General features: G+C 38.5%; 1 protein-coding gene across 1 annotated transcript; it reads right to left on the bottom strand.

Moving 5' to 3' along the window:
- Positions 1-75: 75 nt before the first annotated feature.
- On the bottom strand, positions 76-19536 carry LOC123577120 (pancreatic lipase). Its single transcript, XM_045439074.1, has 13 exons — positions 19463-19536; positions 19275-19320; positions 17962-18116; positions 12845-12967; positions 10178-10312; positions 9320-9431; positions 7749-7868; positions 7513-7632; positions 6899-7017; positions 3430-3559; positions 2047-2155; positions 1399-1563; positions 76-201 (listed from the first exon to the last, which is right to left on the bottom strand). The coding sequence occupies exons 1-13, from the start codon at positions 19463-19465 to the stop codon at positions 138-140; spliced, it is 1401 nt and encodes a 466-aa protein (XP_045295030.1). The 5' UTR covers positions 19466-19536; the 3' UTR covers positions 76-137.
- Positions 19537-22375: the final 2839 nt, after the last annotated feature.

Here is a 22375-nt window from a genome sequence, read left to right as displayed (position 1 = left end):
CCAACTCCAGAATTTGGATTTTAATCACATTATACGAAAGTTATATTGGAAAAAACGGACATGGTGGCAAAGGAATGGATTGCTTCACCAGTAGATTTTATTAGCAGTAAGGTGCAGTGGTCACGTGTCAGCTGCTCCTAACACGGGGTAAGAGTGAGCAGAATATCTTCCCTCACAGTTTCTTTACTACAGAAATTGAACCTGCAGAGACAAAACAACAGAAAGTCAGCTTTTCCTGCTACCCGGCTGGTGTGTTGGAGCATAAAGACAGCCTCTATTCTCCCGAGGCTGAGCGAGAGCCACTCCATGTGCCCGAGAGCAGACATTGGCCAAGGGAAGACAGGCCTCTTCTGTATAGAGGACTGAATTCTCCTTTCCAGTGCTCTCATGGCTGTGCAATAGCAGAGGGAGGCGGTGTCATTGGATGCCCCTAAAAACAGAGAGTGTTCATTTGTCATATCCTAAAAACACCTACTAAGCACTTGGCACGTCGTCAATCGACGCAACTGAAGAAAAGTAGGGTCAGCGGTATGATGAGAAATCAGCCAGAGGGATATTTCTGAGGTCCTGGTGTTACATTCACTAGGCATTCTTATTTCAATTCAATAATTGAATTGAAACTGACAAGCATTACCCATGAGACTAAACAATGCTCAGTTTGCTTGGAAGCTAATTTTCTTTAATAACATATAGAACCATATGTCAAGTGCCTGGCACAGACAAGGTTCTGAGAAGATGCCTTTTCTCTTCATCTTCATTTCCTTCCCTGTGGTCTGATGGCTGGAAGGTTCTCAAATAGCGCATTAAAGGTTAAACACTAATCTTGATGAAGGACACAAGAGATGAAGGGCACACACACTATATATAAATAAAGGTGAGCTGAATTTTTTTGGTGGCAGTTAGCAACTTGCTGAAGTCAAATTTCCTGCCCACGAATTATGGCATTGGGCCTTCATTGAATTATCTTCTAAGGGGATGAGAGTAGTCCCCCCATCCCATCCCCACCATCAGGAGAGTAAACATATTCATTGTCCCCAACTACTCTCCTGTGGCTTTGTAATCTCTCCTTCTCATCCCCTCTTATCTCTCCTCTCCCCAGGCAACCAGTGATCTGCTGTCACACACAGTTGCTAAATGAAATCATTCTTTTTAACTTAGGGTCATGAAGCCGGATTCTCATTTTAACACATGTATCAAATAACACATACCCATCTACAAATCTCTCAAAATTATCCCCTTAAAATTCTTCTCTTTTTAGCAAAGAAACAGAAGCAATTGGGAAAGCAATTGTGACCATGATGTGGGAGAACAACTATAGACTTAAAGTAGACTTCCAGTGGGAATAGGATTACAAAAATGACGCGGCGCGGCAAATCTCTTTGGATTTTTATTACTTACACTTTTCCATCGTTTCTTTCCACCATGATCTTGGACGCTCCCACTCTGGGTAGAGTTGGGTTGATCACCCGGTTGTACCAAATAAATTTAACCTTTTGCAAATCTCCAACATCCACATCAGAGTCAAATTCGTTGGAGTGAGTGCTGTCGGGGTGGAGAGTGCCCCTTGGGAGTTGAGAAGTTAATGAAAACGTTACGTGAACATACAAAAATATACACATCAATATATACATATAGGGTTCTAAAACCAGCTAACAACGCATCTCTAGTAAGGTGACTGGTAGTACGTTTGCCATCCGAATGTGTTAAGTGATGCAGACAGGTATGGTAACTCAGCGGCAGGTCATTTGCCAGCAATGACTCGTATTGCTTTAATGTCATCCTTACTTTGATAAAATTTCAAATATGTTTTGGTCACAATTCTCCCACAATGTAATAAGTGATGACATCATCATATCGTCTTTTCCCGGTTGTTTTGTGGGCAGGATACTTATTTACTGATTATAAACCAGATGCCACGCATCAAAACAGACATCAGTGGTTTTCTCAGGAAACAGCAGAGAAAAAAAAATTCCGAAACAGAAATGTATTCTGAAATGTATTAAGGTGCAAGGTAAAACAAACAGCTTAGAGTAATATTTTACTCACTTGAAAATTTCATATTGTTTAGAATTTCCTTTATTTCCAAACAAAGTCACTAGCACGTGTCCTGTAACCTTCCTTCCAGACAGCGTGACAGCTACCTTATACCTCCAACCTGCACAGGGTGAAAATATTTGCAAAATGTCAGTTTGTGCAGAAGATATTCTGAAAACAGGCTTAATTGGATGCCACTGCTGCTGAATTTTGAGTAATTTATATATAGCATTGTTTTCTTTAAATTATTTATTCATTTACTTTGAGAGAGAGAGAAAGCACGAGTGGGGGAGGGACAGATAGAGAGGAAGGGAGAGAGAATCCCAAGCAGGCTCCACACTGTCAGCACAGAGCCTGACACAGGGCAGATCTCACCAACCATGAGATCATGACCTGAGCCGAAATCAATAGATGGATGCTTAACCAACTGAGCCACCCAGGTGACCCAGTAGTGGCCATTCTTCTAAGCAGATAGATACTCCTTTATCTAAATGTTCAGAAGACAGATGTGGGGGCAGGGCAGGAGTACAGAATCATTCCAAAATCAAGAAATTTCAAGTAAATGTAAGTAAGTCATATATTTTGCTTTCAATTTCTTGACCTAGCAATTTATTTTTGAATATTCTAAGAACTTTATGTTAAAAGAAAGCGGGAAAATGGTAGAGTGTGACATTTTCATCAATTCCTTTTCACAGGTCTAAGTTGTCTACACTTATTTAAAAAATTCTATAATTCAGCTTTCCATTGCCATTGGAAATGTATTAAGTTATGGTAACCACTCTATGATACCAGTCCATACTTAACTAGAAGTTTATGCCATTTAGAGCTAGCTTGGGTCAAACTGAGGAGGGGATTAAACTTGGCTTTAGTTTTTACAGTGTGGCCAACCCCACTGGCTCCAATAGTTTTCTTCCTCTGTGACCCAGAAAGGAAACCTGGGGGCTGTCCCCATGCCTTACCATCCCTGCACCTTCTAATTCTTATCACCCACGGAGGCTACCGCCTTAAACAGCTCTTCGATCTGGCAACTCCCTTCTATTCCCACAATCTCTGCCACCTCTCTCCTGGGTTACTTTTCTGCTTGTACAAAACCTCAGAATTTTCTTTAGTGAAACTTGGAGGAGTCTGGAGCAGAAGAAGCCCCCTGAATTCAGCACCAGAATCGAATATGAAGGAATCAATCTTGGTATCATTTTTTAGTTCAGGCCCCCAAAACTCTGTTCTGTTGCCCCCATTGAGCCCGAGTTACATTGAGCATGACAGCTTTTGAATATTTTTCCATGTTTGGGAAGAAGGTTTCCAACTTTTCTGCAGAAGAGCCATTTCACACATTTTCACCAAACGTGATAAAATACAGAGCATTAAGGATTTAAGGCAAATATAGGAGAGACTTACGGGCAAAGTTGGTGGCATCACCAGTGTTTAGATAAAATATCTGGCCCACTCCGTTTGTTTTTCCAGGAAATCTGTCAGCATAATGACCCATCTGTGGGCAGCCTTCACTGGGGCAGGGGAAGCACTTGTTCTAGGGCAAATTAACAACTGATGAATGAAGTGCACCCTCTTTTTCCACGTGTTATTGCAATTCAAACATTCTAAAGCCAATTCTGTGCTGATGGCAAAAGAGGATTTTCATAGTATCTCAGCAAAGGTTAAAAAGCATCTCATTAGTCACAATGATAAACCAGTGGTTTTACTAGTCAATGACACGATACTAACAAAAATATTATAGAAATCATACGAAAAGGGAATTTAGATACATATTTCTACATATATTTTAATCTTGTCTCTTGCCTTTGTAAGTTGCTCGAGTGGCCCCCAAGACATCCATCTGCCTCCAGGGGTTAGAATTTATTTTAGAAAGATTGCAAAAGAAAGAGCAGAGGGGATGAGGAGCTCTGATATGCAAAATCGGGCCCATGAGGAGGATGAAAGGCTCAAAAGTCAGGGTTTTCCCAAATTTTTTAGCTTCCACTTAGCATGTGAAGGTCTGAAGGATTCAGATCTAAGAGTTTTCCCAATGTGAGCAGAAAATGCCCCAGTTGGCCTTTAAGTCGTAGCTGTGAGGTTGGGGTGTGGAGAAGATATATATTACATAGATAAATGTCCTCTTTCTGGGTCAAGGAATTATGGGAAGAAAAGGGAGAGGGAGAAACACAATGGGAGAGACAAACAGCACAATTCCTGCTATGGAGGGGCAAGCCTGCTCCGCAATGGAGGCGAGGGGCAGTCTCTTGGATCAATGAACCAGATGGGGACTGGGCCAGAGTCAGGGTCTGCATCCAGCAAAAACTAAGGGGAGACTGAGCCAGTCAGGAAGAAATGGCCAGAGCTATCTGGGGAAGTTGGCCAAACCAGAAGAATATATGTGCTGAGACATTATCTGCAGACACCAGCCACATGCTCATCAAAAATGCAGACCCCCATGTTGTCCCCTCTGCCCTGCACACAAACTGACCACCACCCCCGTGATCACTGTGCCAATACCAGCTTGGGGAGAAACTGATGAAGGGGTCCAAAGGCTGGGATATATGCAAAACTGGTAACATTTCCTTTTTTTTTTTAAAGTATTTATTTATTTATTTTATTTTATTTATTTTTTTTTTTTAATTTTTTTTTTTTCAACGTTTATTTATTTTTGGGACAGAGAGAGACAGAGCATGGACGGGGGAGGGGCAGAGAGAGAGGGAGACACAGAATCAGAAACAGGCTCCAGGCTCTGAGCCATCAGCCCAGAGCCCGACGCGGGGCTCGAACTCACGGACCGCGAGATCGTGACCTGGCTGAAGTCGGACGCTTAACCGACTGCGCCACCCAGGCGCCCCAAGTATTTATTTATTTTTAATGTTTTTATTTATTTTTGAGAGAGAGACAGAGTACAAGCAGGGGAGGGCAGAGAGAGAGAGGGAGACACAGAATCCGAAGCAGACTCCAGGCTCTGAGCTGTCAGCACAGAGCCTGACATGGGGCTTGAACTCATGAACCAGAGATCATGACCGAAGTCAGACGCTTTAACGGACTGAGCCACCCAGGTGCTCTAACTGATAACATTTTCTTACAGAAGTGTCTGAGTGGGATGCCTGGGTGGCTCAGTAGGTTAAGTGGCTGACTCTTAATTTCAGCTCAGCTCATGATCTCCTGGTCTTGAGAGCCCCATGTTGGACTCGGTGCTGGGTGTGCAACCTACTTAAAATTCTCTTTTCCTCTCCCTCTCCCCCTGTCCTTTTCCTGCTAGCATGCACACTTCATGCACACGTTCTCTCTCTCTCCCTGCCATCGTCAAAAAAAAAAAAAAAAAAAAAAAAAAAAAGTGTATGAGCATCACTTAAAAGGTCTAAACATATTACTGAATCAGACTAAATTTTAACTGAATGAAACCTAAAGCTTCTTTGCTTGTTTTACCATTACCTAGAGATTGGGGATTTGGGAACAAGATAAAAACAAAGCTAGACCAAAGAAGGGGGTTGGTGTTCTTGCGTGCATAAGCTATACTGCAAGTAAACCATGCTCTCACATACACATATAGCCAACATTTGTTGAATGCTAGTTATTATATTTTAGATTCTGGGCTAAGCAATTAAAACATAACATCTCATTAAATCCTCCCACAAAACCTATGGAGTCTCCCATTATTATTTCATTTAGAAATGAAAAAACTGCCTTAGGTTAAGAATTTTGTTCAAATCATTCAACCATTTAATAGTGAAATCGGGTTTCAGACCCTTTCCCTTCATCACGAAGTTATACATCCTTTGTAACTATGACTTCACCTGGCATGTTACTTAAAATTTTATTTATTAAATGACATGGATCACATATTTTTCCTTGAAAAAATTTATAGTGAAAAGAAGAGCAATAAAAAATAACAGGCAAAGGGCACCTGGGTGGCTCAGTCAGTTAGGCATCTGACTTCAGCTAAAGTCATAATCTCACAGTTCGTGAGTTTGAGCCTTGCATCGGGTTCTGTGCTGACAGCTCAGAGCCTGGAGCTGGCTTCAGATTCTGTGTTTCTCTCTCTCTCTGCCCCTCCCCCTCTCATGCTCTCTGTCTGTCTCTTAAAAATGAATAAATGTTAAAAAAAATAACAGGCAATAGATATATCACTTTCAAGATCACATTTAAGGTTTTTAACCCAGATGTCTAGCGAATACCAAACAAGATGAAAACTCAAAATCAAGCAAAGAAACAAAAAACTTGACAATCATAAGGTTGCACAGAAATATCTACATGCCCATAATGATATAGTTTTATAGGATCAGCATTTAAGACAAGTTTTCCATATGTATCAGCATCCTGGAGCCATAGCTCAGATTTCCTTAGACTACTTTTTTTTTTCTTTTTACTTACAATATTTCTAAGACAAGTTTGAACATTTACCTGATACATACTGGAGTGATAGAGAACAAAGTGGACATTTCAGCATATAAGCCTATTCCTCTAAAGTTCTCCAATGCCTTATCACTATTACAATAATGTCAATGTACTTCAATTAAAAATATGTACGATTAAAAGTATAAAGGGGCGCCTGGGTGGCGCAGTCAGTTAAGCATCCGACTTCAGCCAGGTCACGATCTCGCGGTCCGTGAGTTCGAGCCCCGCGTCAGGCTCTGGGCTGATGGCTCAGAGCCTGGAGCCTGTTTCCGATTCTGTGTCTCCCTCTCTCTCTGCCCCTCCCCCGTTCATGCTCTGTCTCTCTCTGTCCCAAAAATAAATAAACGTTGAAGAAAAATTAAAAAAAAAAAGTATAAATAATGTGGCGATAATATAGTGACATTCACTGAATGCATGTCGTGTCCAGTGAACCGTACGTCATGAAGATGTGATGGTTACAAAATTCTTCAGGTACAAAGTAGAATCTACTTACTGCAGAGAAAACACTGTAAGAGGCACAAGGGAATCCAGCAAAGCCATCGGGGTTAAGGATGCTATCAGAGTAATACTTGTAGCTTCTTAAGTGATTACAGGCCACAAAGTCACGGGTCCCTTGGAAATCAGAAATGATTTACACATCAGCAACAGATTTTCTTTTTCCAATGTCATGATTAGAACACAGTTGTTGAGTAGATTTTTCTAATTAGTGTGAACTCATGGTGGTCACAGAACAAAATCATGGATACAGTGTATTTATGGTTTGCGATGTGATCAGAAGTTAAGTACTATTGAAAAATTTAATAGTAATGCCATAGCTAAATGAAATGGAAAAATAACTTTAGAAGGAAAAGACTGGTCCATATAGATATAAGTACAACTTAGTAATGCATTCCCTGAATTAGATCCTTGGAAAGTTGACTACGATTACATTTCCTTTCCTAGAGTCTCCTCGTGCCCAACTTTCCTCAGTGAAAAGACCACATTTTGTGTTAAAAGTCCTTCATTACAGAAAATGTGAGACCTGTACCAAAATACTTAGCAAATTTAGTAAAATGAAATACAAATGTTCCCCTAGGAAAATCTCTTCATGTCCATAATGGTTTTTACCTTCCCAGATCCCATCTATGTCAACGATCTGAGAGAGAATGTTCTTCTGACATCCGGGCATTTCTTTTCCTCCATTTGGAAAGAAATCTAGATGGCCTACGGTTTGGCTCATTCCAAACCCTGAGGAATTTTAAAATATGAGAAAGTTCATGTTACTGTATAGAGTCAAAATGCTCTAAAACACTCTACTGTGTAGAGTTAGTAAACACTCGTGGAGGATGAATTGCAGAACTCACCCATGTTAGGGATTATAGGGGCAGCGTCTGTGTGAATTACATCCACAAACAGGGCATCGCTGGGGTCCAATCGGACTAAGTCGGGTGTGCCCTCAAAGCAAGGTTCAGCTGGATCCAACCCTAAAGTAGATAGGATGTGTCATGTTAATATCAGTGTATGCATTCACCTTTCTTTAATTACCTACCCAAGTGCAAGCATTGGTGGGAACCATGACTTATTTATGGAAAGAGATAAGGTAGTTCTTCCCTGCTTTATCATCTTCTTCCACTTTCTGTGTCTAATTTACTATTCGAATTATAGCAAATTTTTCCCAAACCATGAAATTTGGCTCTCCTTATGGATGTTTAGTCACTGGGACAATCCAGGCCACTAGCAACAGTTCTAGGGAAGGAGCTAGACTCTGGCAGACATGAGACTCCTAAAAGCTGTTCAGGCTAAAAGAAGTCTCCCCTCCCCCACTTGCCCCACTCTCCTGTAAAATCCTATAAAGGCAAGGACTTCGGTATTCATGGTCACCAGGACCACAACTTCACAAAGTGCCTGGCTGAGTAGGCTCTTGTAAACAGTCATGGACCACGAGAAGGAATGTTCTCTCCAGCAAATTAATGATAGACATCTGGATGCCCCCACCAATCCAAACATGAACCGTTTGCCCAAGGTATTAAAAAAAAGAATCAGAAGGTTGGAGAGAGAGTGCAAAGATGGAAAAGAAAAGTGCTCCCTGAAATAGTCATCTCTTAGATCCAGGATAGCAAAGTCTTTCCTATAGACTTACAAGGTCATTTTAGGGCCTGAGTATACAACATGTGGCCCCATTGGCCAGAAGCAATCAGTCTGAGATTTATGGAATATTTTTTATCTAACTAGCAGCCTGCAGGACTGACCAGCCTGTCCTAACCACCTGTATCCTTTAACTCTTAGCTCAGGGTGGGTGAGGATTACGCTAATTATCAATTGCTATCAAAGTGTAATATAATACATTATATATTTTGAACTCTTTAGATTTAATTCTATTTATTATTTATTTTGTTATTTATTCTCTTTATTCTAGTCCTTTGTGAAGGCCTGAAAACAGGAAAAGAGATGTGAATAAGACTTCCCGATGTTCTTAATCCAAATTTTAGTCACATATATATATATATATATATACATATATATATATACACACACACATATGTTAAACAGATGGGGGCACTTGCATAACTCAGTTAGTTAAGTGTCCAGCTCTTGATTTCGGCTCAGGCCATGATCTCATGGTTGTAAGTTTGAGCCCCAAGTTGGGCTCCATGCTGGGCATGAAGCCTGCTTAAGATTCTCTCTCTCCCTCTCCCTTTGCCCCTCCCCCGATTTCTCTCTCAAAAAAATAAAAAACAAAACGAAACAAAACAAACAAACAAAAAACCAGGGCTCTGTAGACCAAAGATGAATATTAGTAAAAAATTCGCTAGTCCTCAGAACATACTGATTCCCGATCATGTGGCCCAATTCAGAAAATACCAAACTGCCATCCATTTAGACCCCATGTAGGCAACGCTTAGTCCAATTTTTCAGCTTTTACTGTTTGACCAACCTGTGATTCGCCCAGCCGTCCCATTGATCCTCCTTCCTGCCTCTCCAGCTGCGTGGGCACCCAGACTGTGGCCAATGATGTGGACATCGGAAGGTGAGTAACCAAATGCTGACTGTTGGAAGAAAACTTCTTCAGAATGTTTTCAAATATATCAAAATTCAAGATGGCCGCAGAAGAAGATCCCCTCAAAACTTGAGTTTTAAGAAGACGTGCTGCCCCTTCAAAGCAACTGATTTTCACGGACTTTCCCCCCCCAATTATAACAGAATATGGCAATGGTTTAACATTTAAACTGGTGGAAGTAGGAATCTCTGTTCTTTTACTATGTAGAGGAAATCCTTGCCAGGTATGAGGAATTGTTACCCAGTGGTGCTGAAGCAAGTACTCAGGTTAGAAAATAATAATAAAAGCATTTACTTAAGCAAATTCCAGGTTAACATTTTTTAAGGTTTTTTGTTACCAAATTAGATTAGCTTGCTGTCATTGTGCTTCTGTTAAAACCATAAAACAACAAAACCAAAAACAAGATAGTTTAACCTTAAGGTTGAAGTTATCATGCCAACTTGTTTTAATAACTGATAAAATTCAAAGAAATGCTGGTGGGATTCAACAGAAACAGCCTACCTGGTTGCTGGAAGAACTAGTTTATTGACTTTAATAGGGATAGAAGCCCAAATCTAGATTGACTGATTGATTGATGGATATTGTGTATTTCTTTGCAACCATGGGGAAAGCCGAATCTCAGTAGAGAAATGTCTTTCATAATTATCATACCTACAGCATTTTTTTTTCTTTTTTTTGAAGGAGAATCCCAGAGAGCAATGTGGATGGGCTTTTATATAACTTGGAGGTAGTTACCTGAAGAACTTCAACAAAATATGCCACTTCTGCCCCCACAATCCGGACGTTCTGTGAGGCCTGAGTGTAACCGGTTTTGGAGCCACTTTTCCAGTCCACGCAGATGCAGTTCACACTTTCCACTGTAAACAAGTTCTGATGGAACAGACACAATAAATGGGTGAATAATTGGGGATGTTTATTAATAACACATTTGAGAATGCGGGTAAATTCCCTTCTCGACCTGTACAAGATCAAGCTTGTTTTTAACCCCAAAACAACAAACACAACTTCTAGTCTGTTATGGTTATGAAATTCCTTTTATTTTTTTCTGTTTATTTATTTTTCATTTATTTTATTTTATTTCATTTTTATTAATATAATTTACTGACAAATTGGTTTCCATACAACACCCAGTGCTCATCCCAACAAGTTGAAATTTAAAGTTTAACACGTACTCTGGGGTGCCTGGGTGATTTAGTTGGTTAAGCGTCCAACTTTGGCTCAGGTCATGATCTTGTGGTTTATGGGTTCAAGCCCGGGGTCAGGCTCTGTGCTGACAGCTCAGAGCCTGGAGCCTGCTTTGGATTCCCTCTCTCTCTCTCTCTCTCTCTCTCTCTCTCTCTCTCTGTCCCTCCCCCACTCATGCTCTCTCTCTCTCTCAAAAATAAATAATATATAAAAAAAAGTTTAACATGTGCTCCAAATTGAAGGTTTGGCCATAATGGGAACTGGATTCTTGGGATATCTACTGTAACACATAAATAGACATTTGCTGCAAGAAGAAATGTATAAAATGTGGTACAGTGGATTGTCTCATTAGATCATCATAAATGTCATAAGCCTACATGTCCCTAATTAAAATGCGCCCCATGACATTGTCTGTTTTGTTCACTGCTATATCCTCAGGGCCTCAAATAGTTCCTGGCACACAGTGGGTGTTCAATAAATATTTATTGGACTAATGAATAAATGAAAGCCTATGTTAGGACCCTCTTAAATAAATATACTGACAGTAAATGAGTAAGCTTTTCCATGATGGAAAGACTAATCAAAGTTTCTGGATGAACATATTTTATTATACATCACTGAAGAGTTATTTCACATAAAAGCATAACCCACCAGATATCTACTGGAAGCCTTGTCTGATGGGGGTCAATGATAGTTTCATGAATGTTAGATCTGGCAGGAATTTTGTCTGTTTGGGTGTATGTATGTTTATACATATCCCCACCTTTTTTCCAAGAAGACTTTCGGAAGAATAAAGCAATTTTATAAATCATCTCCAATTATTTTATTTTACAGATAGAAATATCCAAAGAGGGAAAATAGTTTGCTAATGTCACAGTTAGCTAAGTAAAGAGTTAGAACTAGAGTCTAGGACCTTTAATCTTCTAGGTTTTATTTTAAATTTATTTATTTTGAGAGAGAGAGAGCAGGGGAGGGGCAGAGAGAGAGGGAGAGAGAATTCCAAGTAGGCTCTGCACTGTTGGCGCAGAGCCCAATATGGGGCTTGAACTCACGAACCGCAAGATCATGACCTGAGCTGAAACCAAGAGTTGTATGCTCAACCGACTCAGCCACCCAGGCGCCCCAGTTTTCTAGTTTAATCCACTTATTTCTCCATCCTAAAGCAACCATTTTATCAAAGCCAAAGCATGCAAGAAAAATAAATCTGCTTTTGGGATTTTGGAAATAAATTGTATACCCCTATCTAAAAATTTACATCCCCTTTGAGCTAAGAATCATAGTCTTTTTCCTTCCCTGTTGTATAAAAATCTATTACTACCCTCTCCCCAGTAATCATCAGCTTTAAATTATTTTAGAAGACAAATTAAGGTTTTACTATTTTTGAACTTGTGACATGAAGCTCATTGATTTTGGCTATCGTCAGGATCAGCAGATAGTCTCTAGAGTTGACTCAATCCAGCCTTTGGCTTGAGTCATAGATAGCCTGAAATTAAGAGTGTTCAGGAAAACCTTTGTGTCTTTTTTTTTTAGACCTATGAAGAAATAACTGCACCTGTGCACCACGCTGGCCACAGAAGCTTGTTGAATAAATGAATCAATGATAATGTTCCTCAAGCACTAGCAGTTGCTAGGAAAAATTGTTCTCTTTGATTTTCTGTCTTTTAATTCTTCATTATAACGAGGCACATAGCCAAAGACAAATTAAAGAAAATTGGATCACTACTGTTGAAACAACAGAAGCTGTCAATGAAAACATACAGGGTTTTCCTAGATACTGCTACCATAGGAGATCAAAGAGTAGGAAGTGAAAATCAAAGGAAAACAATTAGTTTGGGCAAAATAAGTTATCTTAGTTCTTCAAATGGAAATTAAAGCCTCTTGAAAAAAATTAAAAGTTATTGAAAATACAACTAATATTGCATCAGTATGGCAACATTCCTTGCTAAAATTTTGAAATATCTCTGTATTAGTTATTAAATAGCTACTACACAGAGCCACCAAATGCTTGCCAACCTTGCTGCCCTGACTGTTCCAGGTCCCTTCTACCCCTCTACCACCTCCTGGACCTTACCCAGAATCCCCAGGCCCAGAAGAGTCAGGTGATCCTCTGGTGTCATAGTGGCTAGCATTTGTCCTGATTGGTTGGGGCCTGTGCCTTACTCATTGTTAATCATCAGTCTGGAAGCAGCCTTCCCTTCATTGATTACCATATCTTACCTTGCATATTTTGGACAGCCAGTTTTCTTCTCCCTTGTCTATGAATCCATGAATAATGAAGCGGGTTTTTCTATCTGCTTTGAAATTAGAGCTCATGATAGTTGATTCATCTGCAATAATTTCCTATTTTGAGAAGAAAAGTGTTTAATGCCAAGTTTCTTATAGCGTCCAATAGAATCATTTGTACACGGAGAGAGATGATGAGTAGGAAAAGACCGCCAAGACTTGAGATCCTTATGAATATGGATTCTCCTATTACAGGCAAGCTATTTGCAACCATCATCAAGCCACTACTTTCCAGACATCATAACATTTCTGCAGTTGCTTTAGTCAGGATAAACATGCGCTATAACATTGATGTAGGGATCTTGTCTTCATGCAATGGATGGCTTTGCTGTGTGTGTATGTGTGTGTGTGTGTGTGTGTATGTCTGTGTGTGTGCCTGTGTGTGTGGGTGTGTGTGTAATGTTGGGAGATTATATATGATATTAGGAGAGTTTATATATACATATATATGTGTGTGTGTGTGTGTGTATACACATGTATATAACAATATTTAGAATATTTACTAAATGGCAACATAGAGGTAGGATAAGAATGACATTAAGTTCCAATCAAGACAAAGAGTAGCTGAATGGATTAAAAAATAAGACCAGTGTATATGCTGCCTACTAGATCATTTTAGGTCATTTCAGATCTAAAGACACTTGCAGACTAAAAATGTAGGGATGGAAAAAGATATTTTAAGTAAATGGAAACAAAAAGAAAGCTGGAGTAGCAATACTTAAATGAGACAAAATAGACTTTAAAACAAAGTCTGTAAGAAGAAACAAAGAAGGGCTTTACATAAAGATAAAAGATCTATTAAATAAGAAGATATAGCACTTGAAAATATTTAATCACTCAACATAGCAACACCTAATTATATAAAGCAAATATTAATAGATGCAAAGGAAGAAATTTAAAGTAACACAAAAATAGCTGGGAATTTTAACATCCTATTTACATAAATGGATAGATCACCTAGCAGAAAATCAATAAGGAAAGAGTGGTCTTAAACAACACATTAGAACAGATGGACTTAACATATATTTATAGGACATTCTATCCAAAAATGGCAGAATACACATTCTTCTCAAGTGCACATAGACATTCTCCAGAATAAGGCACATGTTAGTCCACAAAACAAGCCTCGATAAATTTAAGAAGATTGAAATCATATCAAGCATATTTTCTGACCACATTGGTATGAAACTAGAAATCAATTACAAGAAGAAAAGTTAAAAAAAACACAAACATGTGGAGACTAAACTATGTGGCACCAAGGGGTCAAGGAACAGTCAAGGAAGAAATCAAAGATGTAGTTAAAAACATATCTTGAGACAAATAAAAATGTAAATGTAATGTTCAAAAATCTATGGGATACAGAAAAGAAATTCTAACAGGGAAGTTTACAGTGACACAGGCCCACATTAAGAAATAAAAAAAAAAGCTCAATAAACAACCTAACCACACACTAGATAACTGAAAAACTAGAAAAAGAAGAATGAACAAAGCCCAAAGTTAGTAGAATGAAGGAGATAATAAAGATCAGAGTGGAAATAAATGCAATAAAGACTTAAAAATACAATAGAAAAATAATAAAACTAAAAGCTGTTTCCTTGAAAGATAAAGAAAATTGATGAACTTTTAGCTGGACTCTTCTCTTCAAGAAAAAAACAGAGGGCCAATAAATAAAATGAGAAATGAAAAAGAAGTTACAACTGATACCATAGAAACATAAAGGATCATAGGAAACTACTAGTAACAGTTATATACAACAGATTGGACAACCTGTAATAAATGAATAAATTCTTGGAAGCATACAATCTTTCAAGAATAAATCAGAAAGAAATATAAAATCTGAACAGACTGATTACTAATAAGGAGATTGAATTAGTAATTAAACTCTCAACAAACAAAAGTCCAGGACCAGACAGTTTCACAGGTGACTTCTACCAAACGTTTAAAAAGAAGACTTAATACCCATCTTTCTCAAACTACTCCAAAAAATTGAAGAGGAAAGGAAGCTTCTGAACTCATTCTATGAGGTCAGCATTATTCTAATACAAAAACCAGACAGATACTACAAAAAGATTACAAGCCAACATTCCTGATAAACATAGATGTAAAAATCCTTGACAAAATATTAGCAAACTGAATTCAGCACTACATTAAAAGGATCACGTAACATGATCAAGTGGGATTTATTCCAGGGATGCAAGGATGGTTCAATATCCACACATCAATCAATGTGATACACCACATTAACAAAACAAAGAATAAAAATCAAATGATCATCTCAATGGATGCAGAAAAAGCATTTCACAAAATTCAACTTCCATTTATGATAAAACCTCAATAAATTGGACACAGAGAGATGTGTCTCAACAGAATAAAAGACATATATGACAAACCCACAGCTAACATCATACTGAACAATGAAAAGCTGAAGGCTTCCCTCTGCCCCAAGAATAGGAACAAAACAAGGTTGCCCACTTTTGCCATTTTTATTCAACGTAATATTGGAAGTTCTACCCACAGCATTTAGGCAAAAAAAAAAAAAAAAAAAAAAAAAAAAAAAAAAGAAATAAAAGTCATTCAGATTGGAAAGGAAGAAGTAAAATTGTCACAATTTGTAGATGACAGGATACTATATATAGAAAACCTTAAAGCCTCCACCAAAAAACTTTTAGAACTAAAAAATGAATTAAGTGAAGTTGCAGGATACAAAGTCAATTTACAGAAATCTGTTGCATTTCTTCTTATTATTTATTTTTATAATTTATTTTGAGAGAGAGAGAGAGAGAGAAAGAGGGAGAATGCAAGTGGAGGAGATAGATAGAGGGAAAGAGAGAGAATCTTAAGCAGGCTCCACTCTCAGTGCAGAGCCTGATGCAGAGCTCAATCCACAGCCCTGGGGTCATGACCTGAGCCAAAGTCATGAGTTGGTTCCTCAACCAACACAGCCACCCACACACCCCAATCTGTTACATTTCTACACATTAATAACAAACTATCAGAAAGACACATTAAGAAAACAATCTCATTTGTGATTGCATCAAAAGAATAAAATACCTAGGAATAAATTTAACCAAGGAAGTGAAAGATCTGTCCTCTGAACAATGACACTGATTAAAGAAATTGAAGGCAACATAAATAAATGGAAAGATTACCTTGCTCATTGATTAGAAGAAGTAATATTGTTAAAATGTTCACGCTACCCAAAGCAATATACAGATTCAATGCAATCTCTACAAAAAAAAAATCAATGGCATTTTTCATATAACTGGAACAAATAATCCTAAAATTTGTATGGAACCTCAAAAGACCCTGTGTAGCCAAAGCAATCTTGAGAAAGAACAAAGTTGTGTCACACTCTTGATTTCAAACTACACTACAAAGCTAGAGTAATCAAAACATTATGGTTCTGGCACAAATACAGAAAAATAGATCAATGGCACAGAACAGAGAGCCCAGGAATAAACCCACACTTCTATGGTTAATTAATCTACAACAAAGAAGGCAAGAATATATAGTGAGACAAAGACAGTCTCTTCAATAAATGGTGTGGGACAGCCACATGCAAAAGAATGAAACTGGAACACTTTATTACACCATATACAATAATAAACTCAAGACAAAATGTATGACCTGAAACCATAGCACTCCTAGAAGAAAACATAGGCTGCAAGTTCTTTGACATCAATCTTAGCAATATTTTTTGGATCTGTCTCCTCAGACAAGAACAGTGAAAGCAAAAATAAAAAAATGGGACTACATCAGATTAAAAAGACTGTGTACAACAAAGGAAACCATTGACAAAATGAAAAAGCAATCTACTGAATGGGAGAAGATATTTGCCAATGATATATCTAATAAGGGGTTAACATCCAAAATATATAAAGAACACATACAACTGAATATCAAAAAACAGTCAGATTAAATAATGGGCAGAGGCCTGAATAGGCATTTTTTTTCCAAAACAAGACATATAGATGCCAATAGGCATATGAAAAGATGCTCAACATCACTTATTATCAGGTAAATGCAAATAAAGACCATAAAGAGATACCACCTTACATCTGTCAGAATGGCTATTATCAAAAAGACAAGAATTAACAGCTGTTGGTGAGCATATGGAAAAAAAGGAGCCCTCATGCTCTGTTGGCAGGAATGTAAATTGGTGCAGTCACCAATAACGAATGGTATGGAGGTTCCTCAAAAAATTAAAAATAGAACTACCATATAATCCAGCAATTCCACTTCTAGGTTTTTATCTGAAAAAAATGAAAACACCAATTCGGGTATACATATGCATCCCTATGTTCATTGCAGTATTATTTATAATAGCCAAGATATGGAATCAACTTATATGTCCATTGATGGATGAATGGACAAAAATGGTATGTGAGATATATATATATATATATATATATATATATATATATATATATATATAATGGAATATTGCTCAGTTGTAAAAAAAAATAATGAAAGCTTGCCATTCATGACAATATGGATAAACCTGGAGAGTATTATGCTAAGTGAAATAAGTTAGATAGAGAAGGATAAGTACCACATGATTAAACTTATATGTGAATCTAAAATACAAAACAAATGATTAAATAAAACAAAACAAAACAAGACTCATAAATACATAGAGAAAACTAAAATGGTAGCCAGAGGGGAGGGAGGGAGGGAGATGGATTAAATAGGTGAAGGGGATTAAGAGGTACAATTTTCTAGTAACAAATAAGACAGAAGGATGTAACGTACAGCATAGGGAATATAGTCAATAATATTGTAACACCTTTGTACGGTGACAGATGGTAGCTAGACTTATTGTGGTGACCCTTTTGTAACATATATATTATATATAATATACATATATATATATGATATATGTATCACTATGTGATACACCTGAAATGAATACAATATTGTATGTCAATTATTCTTCAATAGAAAATAAAGTGAATCTAAATTAAAACAAAAGAGAGAATAATATCAAGTTAGTGGACTTTTTATAAATAAAATAGATAGAACTTAGTTCTGAAAACAATGAGTTCTCTTACTTCAGAGTTATTCGGGTTCTCGTTAGTGTACAGGAGGAAGCGGGTATTGACATCTTTTGGAGCCCAGGGCAATATTTTGAGGGGTCTTTGCGCAATTCCTGCCCATGGGGCATCATCGCTAAAGCAGCCAAGTCTTGGGAAGCAGATTTCTTTTCCTGTAATAACCCAGAAGCGTTTCAAGGACGTCAGTTTAATCAGAATGCTCTTTTTAATGGTCTCTCTGCCAAAATATGAGTTAAATTACATTTTGTGGCATATTTACCTCCTCCACATTCCCAGACATATTCCTATCTAGGCACTCACAAAACAGCTTCAACATCCCAGGCTTCTGGTCTTCATTTCTACAATGCATGACCACCTCACTCCCCTCGTGTCTCTGTCCAGCCCTTGCTGGGACTCGGTCTAGCTTCTCAATGCAGATGTCTTCCTTGGGCCACTGGTGCCCAAGAAAAGAGCAGCCTTGTATTTCCAGACCTTGGTAGAGAGGGGTGAGGTTTTCAATTCCTCACAGCCATCTTCTCGTGTTGGGTTTTGGGTAGAGAACTTAAGCTTCATGCAAGTGCCAGAACATTACATATATAACAATATAAGTATTTTGGCCCCCTATGTTTGAGGAGAATTTTGGATTCCTATGATGAAGAGGCTGCTCATGAATAATCAAACAGAAAGTCCATGGTTTGGCCCAACTCTATGCTTGAATGCTGACCCATAAAAGAACAGCACAAAGGGAGGGATGTCTAGGAGGATTAAGTCTGGATTATAGTAGTGGTAGGAGTCGTAGCCGTTGTGAGGGCTGCATTTGCAAAATGTTACTATGTGCCAGGTACTAGGCAAGATGATTTACAGGACTACGTAAGTCTCTCAGGTATCCTGCGTTAGGGGCGGTATTATATTCCCATTCTACAGATGAAGGTAGTGAAGCATGCAGAGGTTAAGAATTTTGCTCAGGGTAATACACTTGTGGCTAGCGGAGCAAGGTTTCAAACCCCACACTGGACTCCCAAGTCAGGGTTGTTAGATTAGCAAATAAAAGTAAAAGTTAAATTTGAGTTTCAGGTAGACAATGAATACTTTTCAGTATAACTTTGCCACATATTCATTTATCAGAAACACTTGTGGTTTATCTGAAATTCAAATTTAACTGCATATCTTAGATTATATCTGGCAACCTTACTCCAGGTGTCTGTGCTGTCAACATGCACCTTTCTCACTCACACCTTATCCCCTAGTGGCTTGAATTCAGCCATCACAGACTTTTTTGAAAGTGCCAAGCAAGAAATCTCTTCCAGCACTGCATAAATATCTTTTCTTACCTACTACTGCTCCCAGCAGCAGCGATAGTGTCCAGATTAGCAGCATCTAAATAAAGTTAAAAATATGATTAAGTCTGACTAAATTGGTTTTTTAAAAGATTGGCGTAATTCAAGTTAAGTTAGACCTCTGGGGGGAATAAGTAAGTTCTAATAAATTAGGGCTTGGAAAATATGTTTTCCTGACTCACCATGGCAATTCCGTCAGGTTCCACACACAAGCAGATAGTGCCTTAAAGGTCCTTTTATAAGCAAACCTTATCTCTTTGAGAAGTTCCATGGAAAAGGAGAGGAAGTTCCAAGTATACATTTCTGGTTCTAATCATAAATAAACCAAGAATGATAGAGCAGGTCAAGTTTTCCACAGTACTTGTGGGAAGATGAGAAAAGGGTTCATACAGACTGTTCTGTCTCAATGAGATTGTATAATGCTCAGCATCACCATAATTTCATTGCAGAGAAGGTTCTAGTCTGCCCAATTCTCTGTGCTGCTCTGTGGATATGTGTGAAAGTAAATTGTTTTCACAGATTTGATAGCAGCAGTCTTGAAAACAAATAGTGAAAGCTTGACAGCTTGAGCAGTTTTTGTATAACCTTGCCTTACCTTCAAAAGCATGAAATTAGAAGCAATTCTTCAAGAGTGTTCATTACGATAGTCTATAGAACTAGTTTATTTCTCAACAATAACATGGAGAAAAGAATAAATGAACTGACAAAAGGAGATGGGGGGTACTTCCAAGAGCAAAGAGGTGGAATTGGTGACCTCACCATCAAAAAAAATTACGGGTAAGACAGAAAAATAAAATTCAACTTGGAAAAAAAAATGGTCTGGGAATAATAATCTGAAAGAGAAGCATTTGATGGAAAAGAACTTAAGTGTTTTCAGTTGGTGATAGATTGCCTAAAATAAATTTTAAGGCACTGTAACGGGATATTGTAATTTTGAGAGATTGTAGCCCTTCAGCATGATACCATCACCGATATAAGCTGAATCATATGGAATTGCCATGTTTGCAGGTCAAAAATGGTCAACTAATAATTCAGTTCACTGGCAAAGTTTACAGGTACAGAAAAAAGCAATGAAATTATTTTTGTATGAGGGAAAATTCAAAAAAGTTGGGCAAAGAGATGTTAAAATAAGAACAGAAGACACCAGGAATTCTATGGGTTGGAGTTGAGCCAAATTCCCACTGAATCCTTGTCTCAGCATTCAATCCCCTCCTTAGGGATCCTTCTCCAGCCCTGATTAGGTTGGTTTCCTTATTCTCTCTAAGAACACCTCTCTTTTGAAGCTCCCTCATTTGATAACCCATCACAATCAGTTGTGGGTGATTAAGTCTGAGAAGGATTGAATTCTCTGGGCCTTGTTGTTACTCGTCACTCAGCATCTAGCCCACTTTGTGTATGAAGCTGGCTCTAAACACACCTCTGTTGGATGGATGAACAAATGAGGAGATGAATACGAAAAGCAGTTTAGGGGTGCATGGGTGGCTTAGTTGAATGTCTGACCCTTTTGATTTTGGCTCAGGTCATGATCCCAGGGTCGTGAGATTAGCCTGCCATCGGGCTCTGTGCTGAGAGTGGAGCCCACTTAAGATTCTCTTTCCCTCTCCCTCACCCCCTCTCCCCTGCTTGTGTACGCTCTCTCTCTAAAATAAATAAATAAATGAAATGAAATAAAAAGAAAAGCAATTTAGTTTGCCTAATTGCTCCAGAACAACTTCCCACACAGGCTTATGATAAAGAACTATAATTTTCTGAACACTTTTTTTTTTTTTTTTTACTCAAAACAAGCAAGAAAACAAACTAAAAAAAAAATGAGCCAATGTTTACTCTGGGTTATACTATGAAGTAAAATACATTCTGTGTGAATTACCGAATCATTCACACCAAATTTCTAGGTTAGCATTTTAGATAGTACCAAATTCAATATAGGCTGTAGCATGAGGACGAAAAGTCACCCAATTGTGAAAGTGAGACTAGAGGTCATGGGGAATTATTTTATAAACTGAAATAGGTTGAAATTTTAGAATGTTTTGAGAAGATTCAATTTCCCAAACTGTTATAAAAGCTAAGAAGGGAATTGTATATAATCTTAGCAGTCCACCATGTCAGCTCTGGATGAATGATTTCCCTTAAATTCAATCTTGCTGACCTCTTTAGCTGGGCTAAATTTTATGAACCATATTGTTTCCTTGAGATCGCTAACATGTGATCTAGGAATGTCTGTTGATAGAGTATGTGGTAGAGATTGTTGGCCTCTTCCTATAAGGAATGGAACCAGCCGGGGCGCCTGGGTGGCGCAGTCGGTTAAGCGTCCGACTTCAGCCAGGTCACGATCTCGCGGTCCGGGAGTTCGAGCCCCGCGTCAGGCTCTGGGCTGATGGCTCAGAGCCTGGAGCCTGTTTCCGATTCTGTGTCTCCCTCTCTCTCTGCCCCTCCCCCGTTCATGCTCTGTCTCTCTCTGTCCCAAAAATAAATAAACGTTGAAAAAAAAAAATTAAAAAAAAAAAGAAAAAAAAGGAATGGAACCAGACTCTGTTACCCAATCTCTCTTGCAGGGCAATGGGTCACATGACCAACTTCTGGCCAGTGAGATGTGAGCGCACAGATGTGCACCAGTTCCAGTCCTGTTCACATAAACCCACACATGATTCTCCATGGGCCTTACCTTCCATGGCTTGATGTAGACAAGCATAGTGATCTTGAAGGCCATGTGTGGAAGCTGGCAGAGGCACAAAATGGAAGGAGCTTGGGTTTCCTGCTTAGGAGATAGCCACCCATGAATCATGAACGTCCATTCTGAAATTTATGTAAACAAGAAATAAATTCTTATTGATTTAAGCCATTGATATTTCAGGGTTATAACAACTAGCATTACTAGAGATTATTTTGTTGTACAATGATTTCTCCTACTTTCTTTTTTTTTTTTTTTTAATTTTTTTTTTTTTCAACGTTTATTTATTTTTGGGACAGAGAGAGGCAGAGCATGAACGGGGGAGGGGCAGAGAGAGAGGGAGACACAGAATCGGAAACAGGCTCCAGGCTCTGAGCCATCAGCCCAGAGCCCGACGCGGGGCTCGAACTCACGGACCGCGAGATCG

The sequence above is a fragment of the Leopardus geoffroyi genome, chromosome D2 (genome assembly GCF_018350155.1).
Source record: "Leopardus geoffroyi isolate Oge1 chromosome D2, O.geoffroyi_Oge1_pat1.0, whole genome shotgun sequence".
Lineage (NCBI taxonomy): Eukaryota > Metazoa > Chordata > Mammalia > Carnivora > Felidae > Leopardus > Leopardus geoffroyi.
Note: the sequence above shows the minus strand (reverse complement) of the source record. Positions and strands in the feature narration are given on the sequence as shown.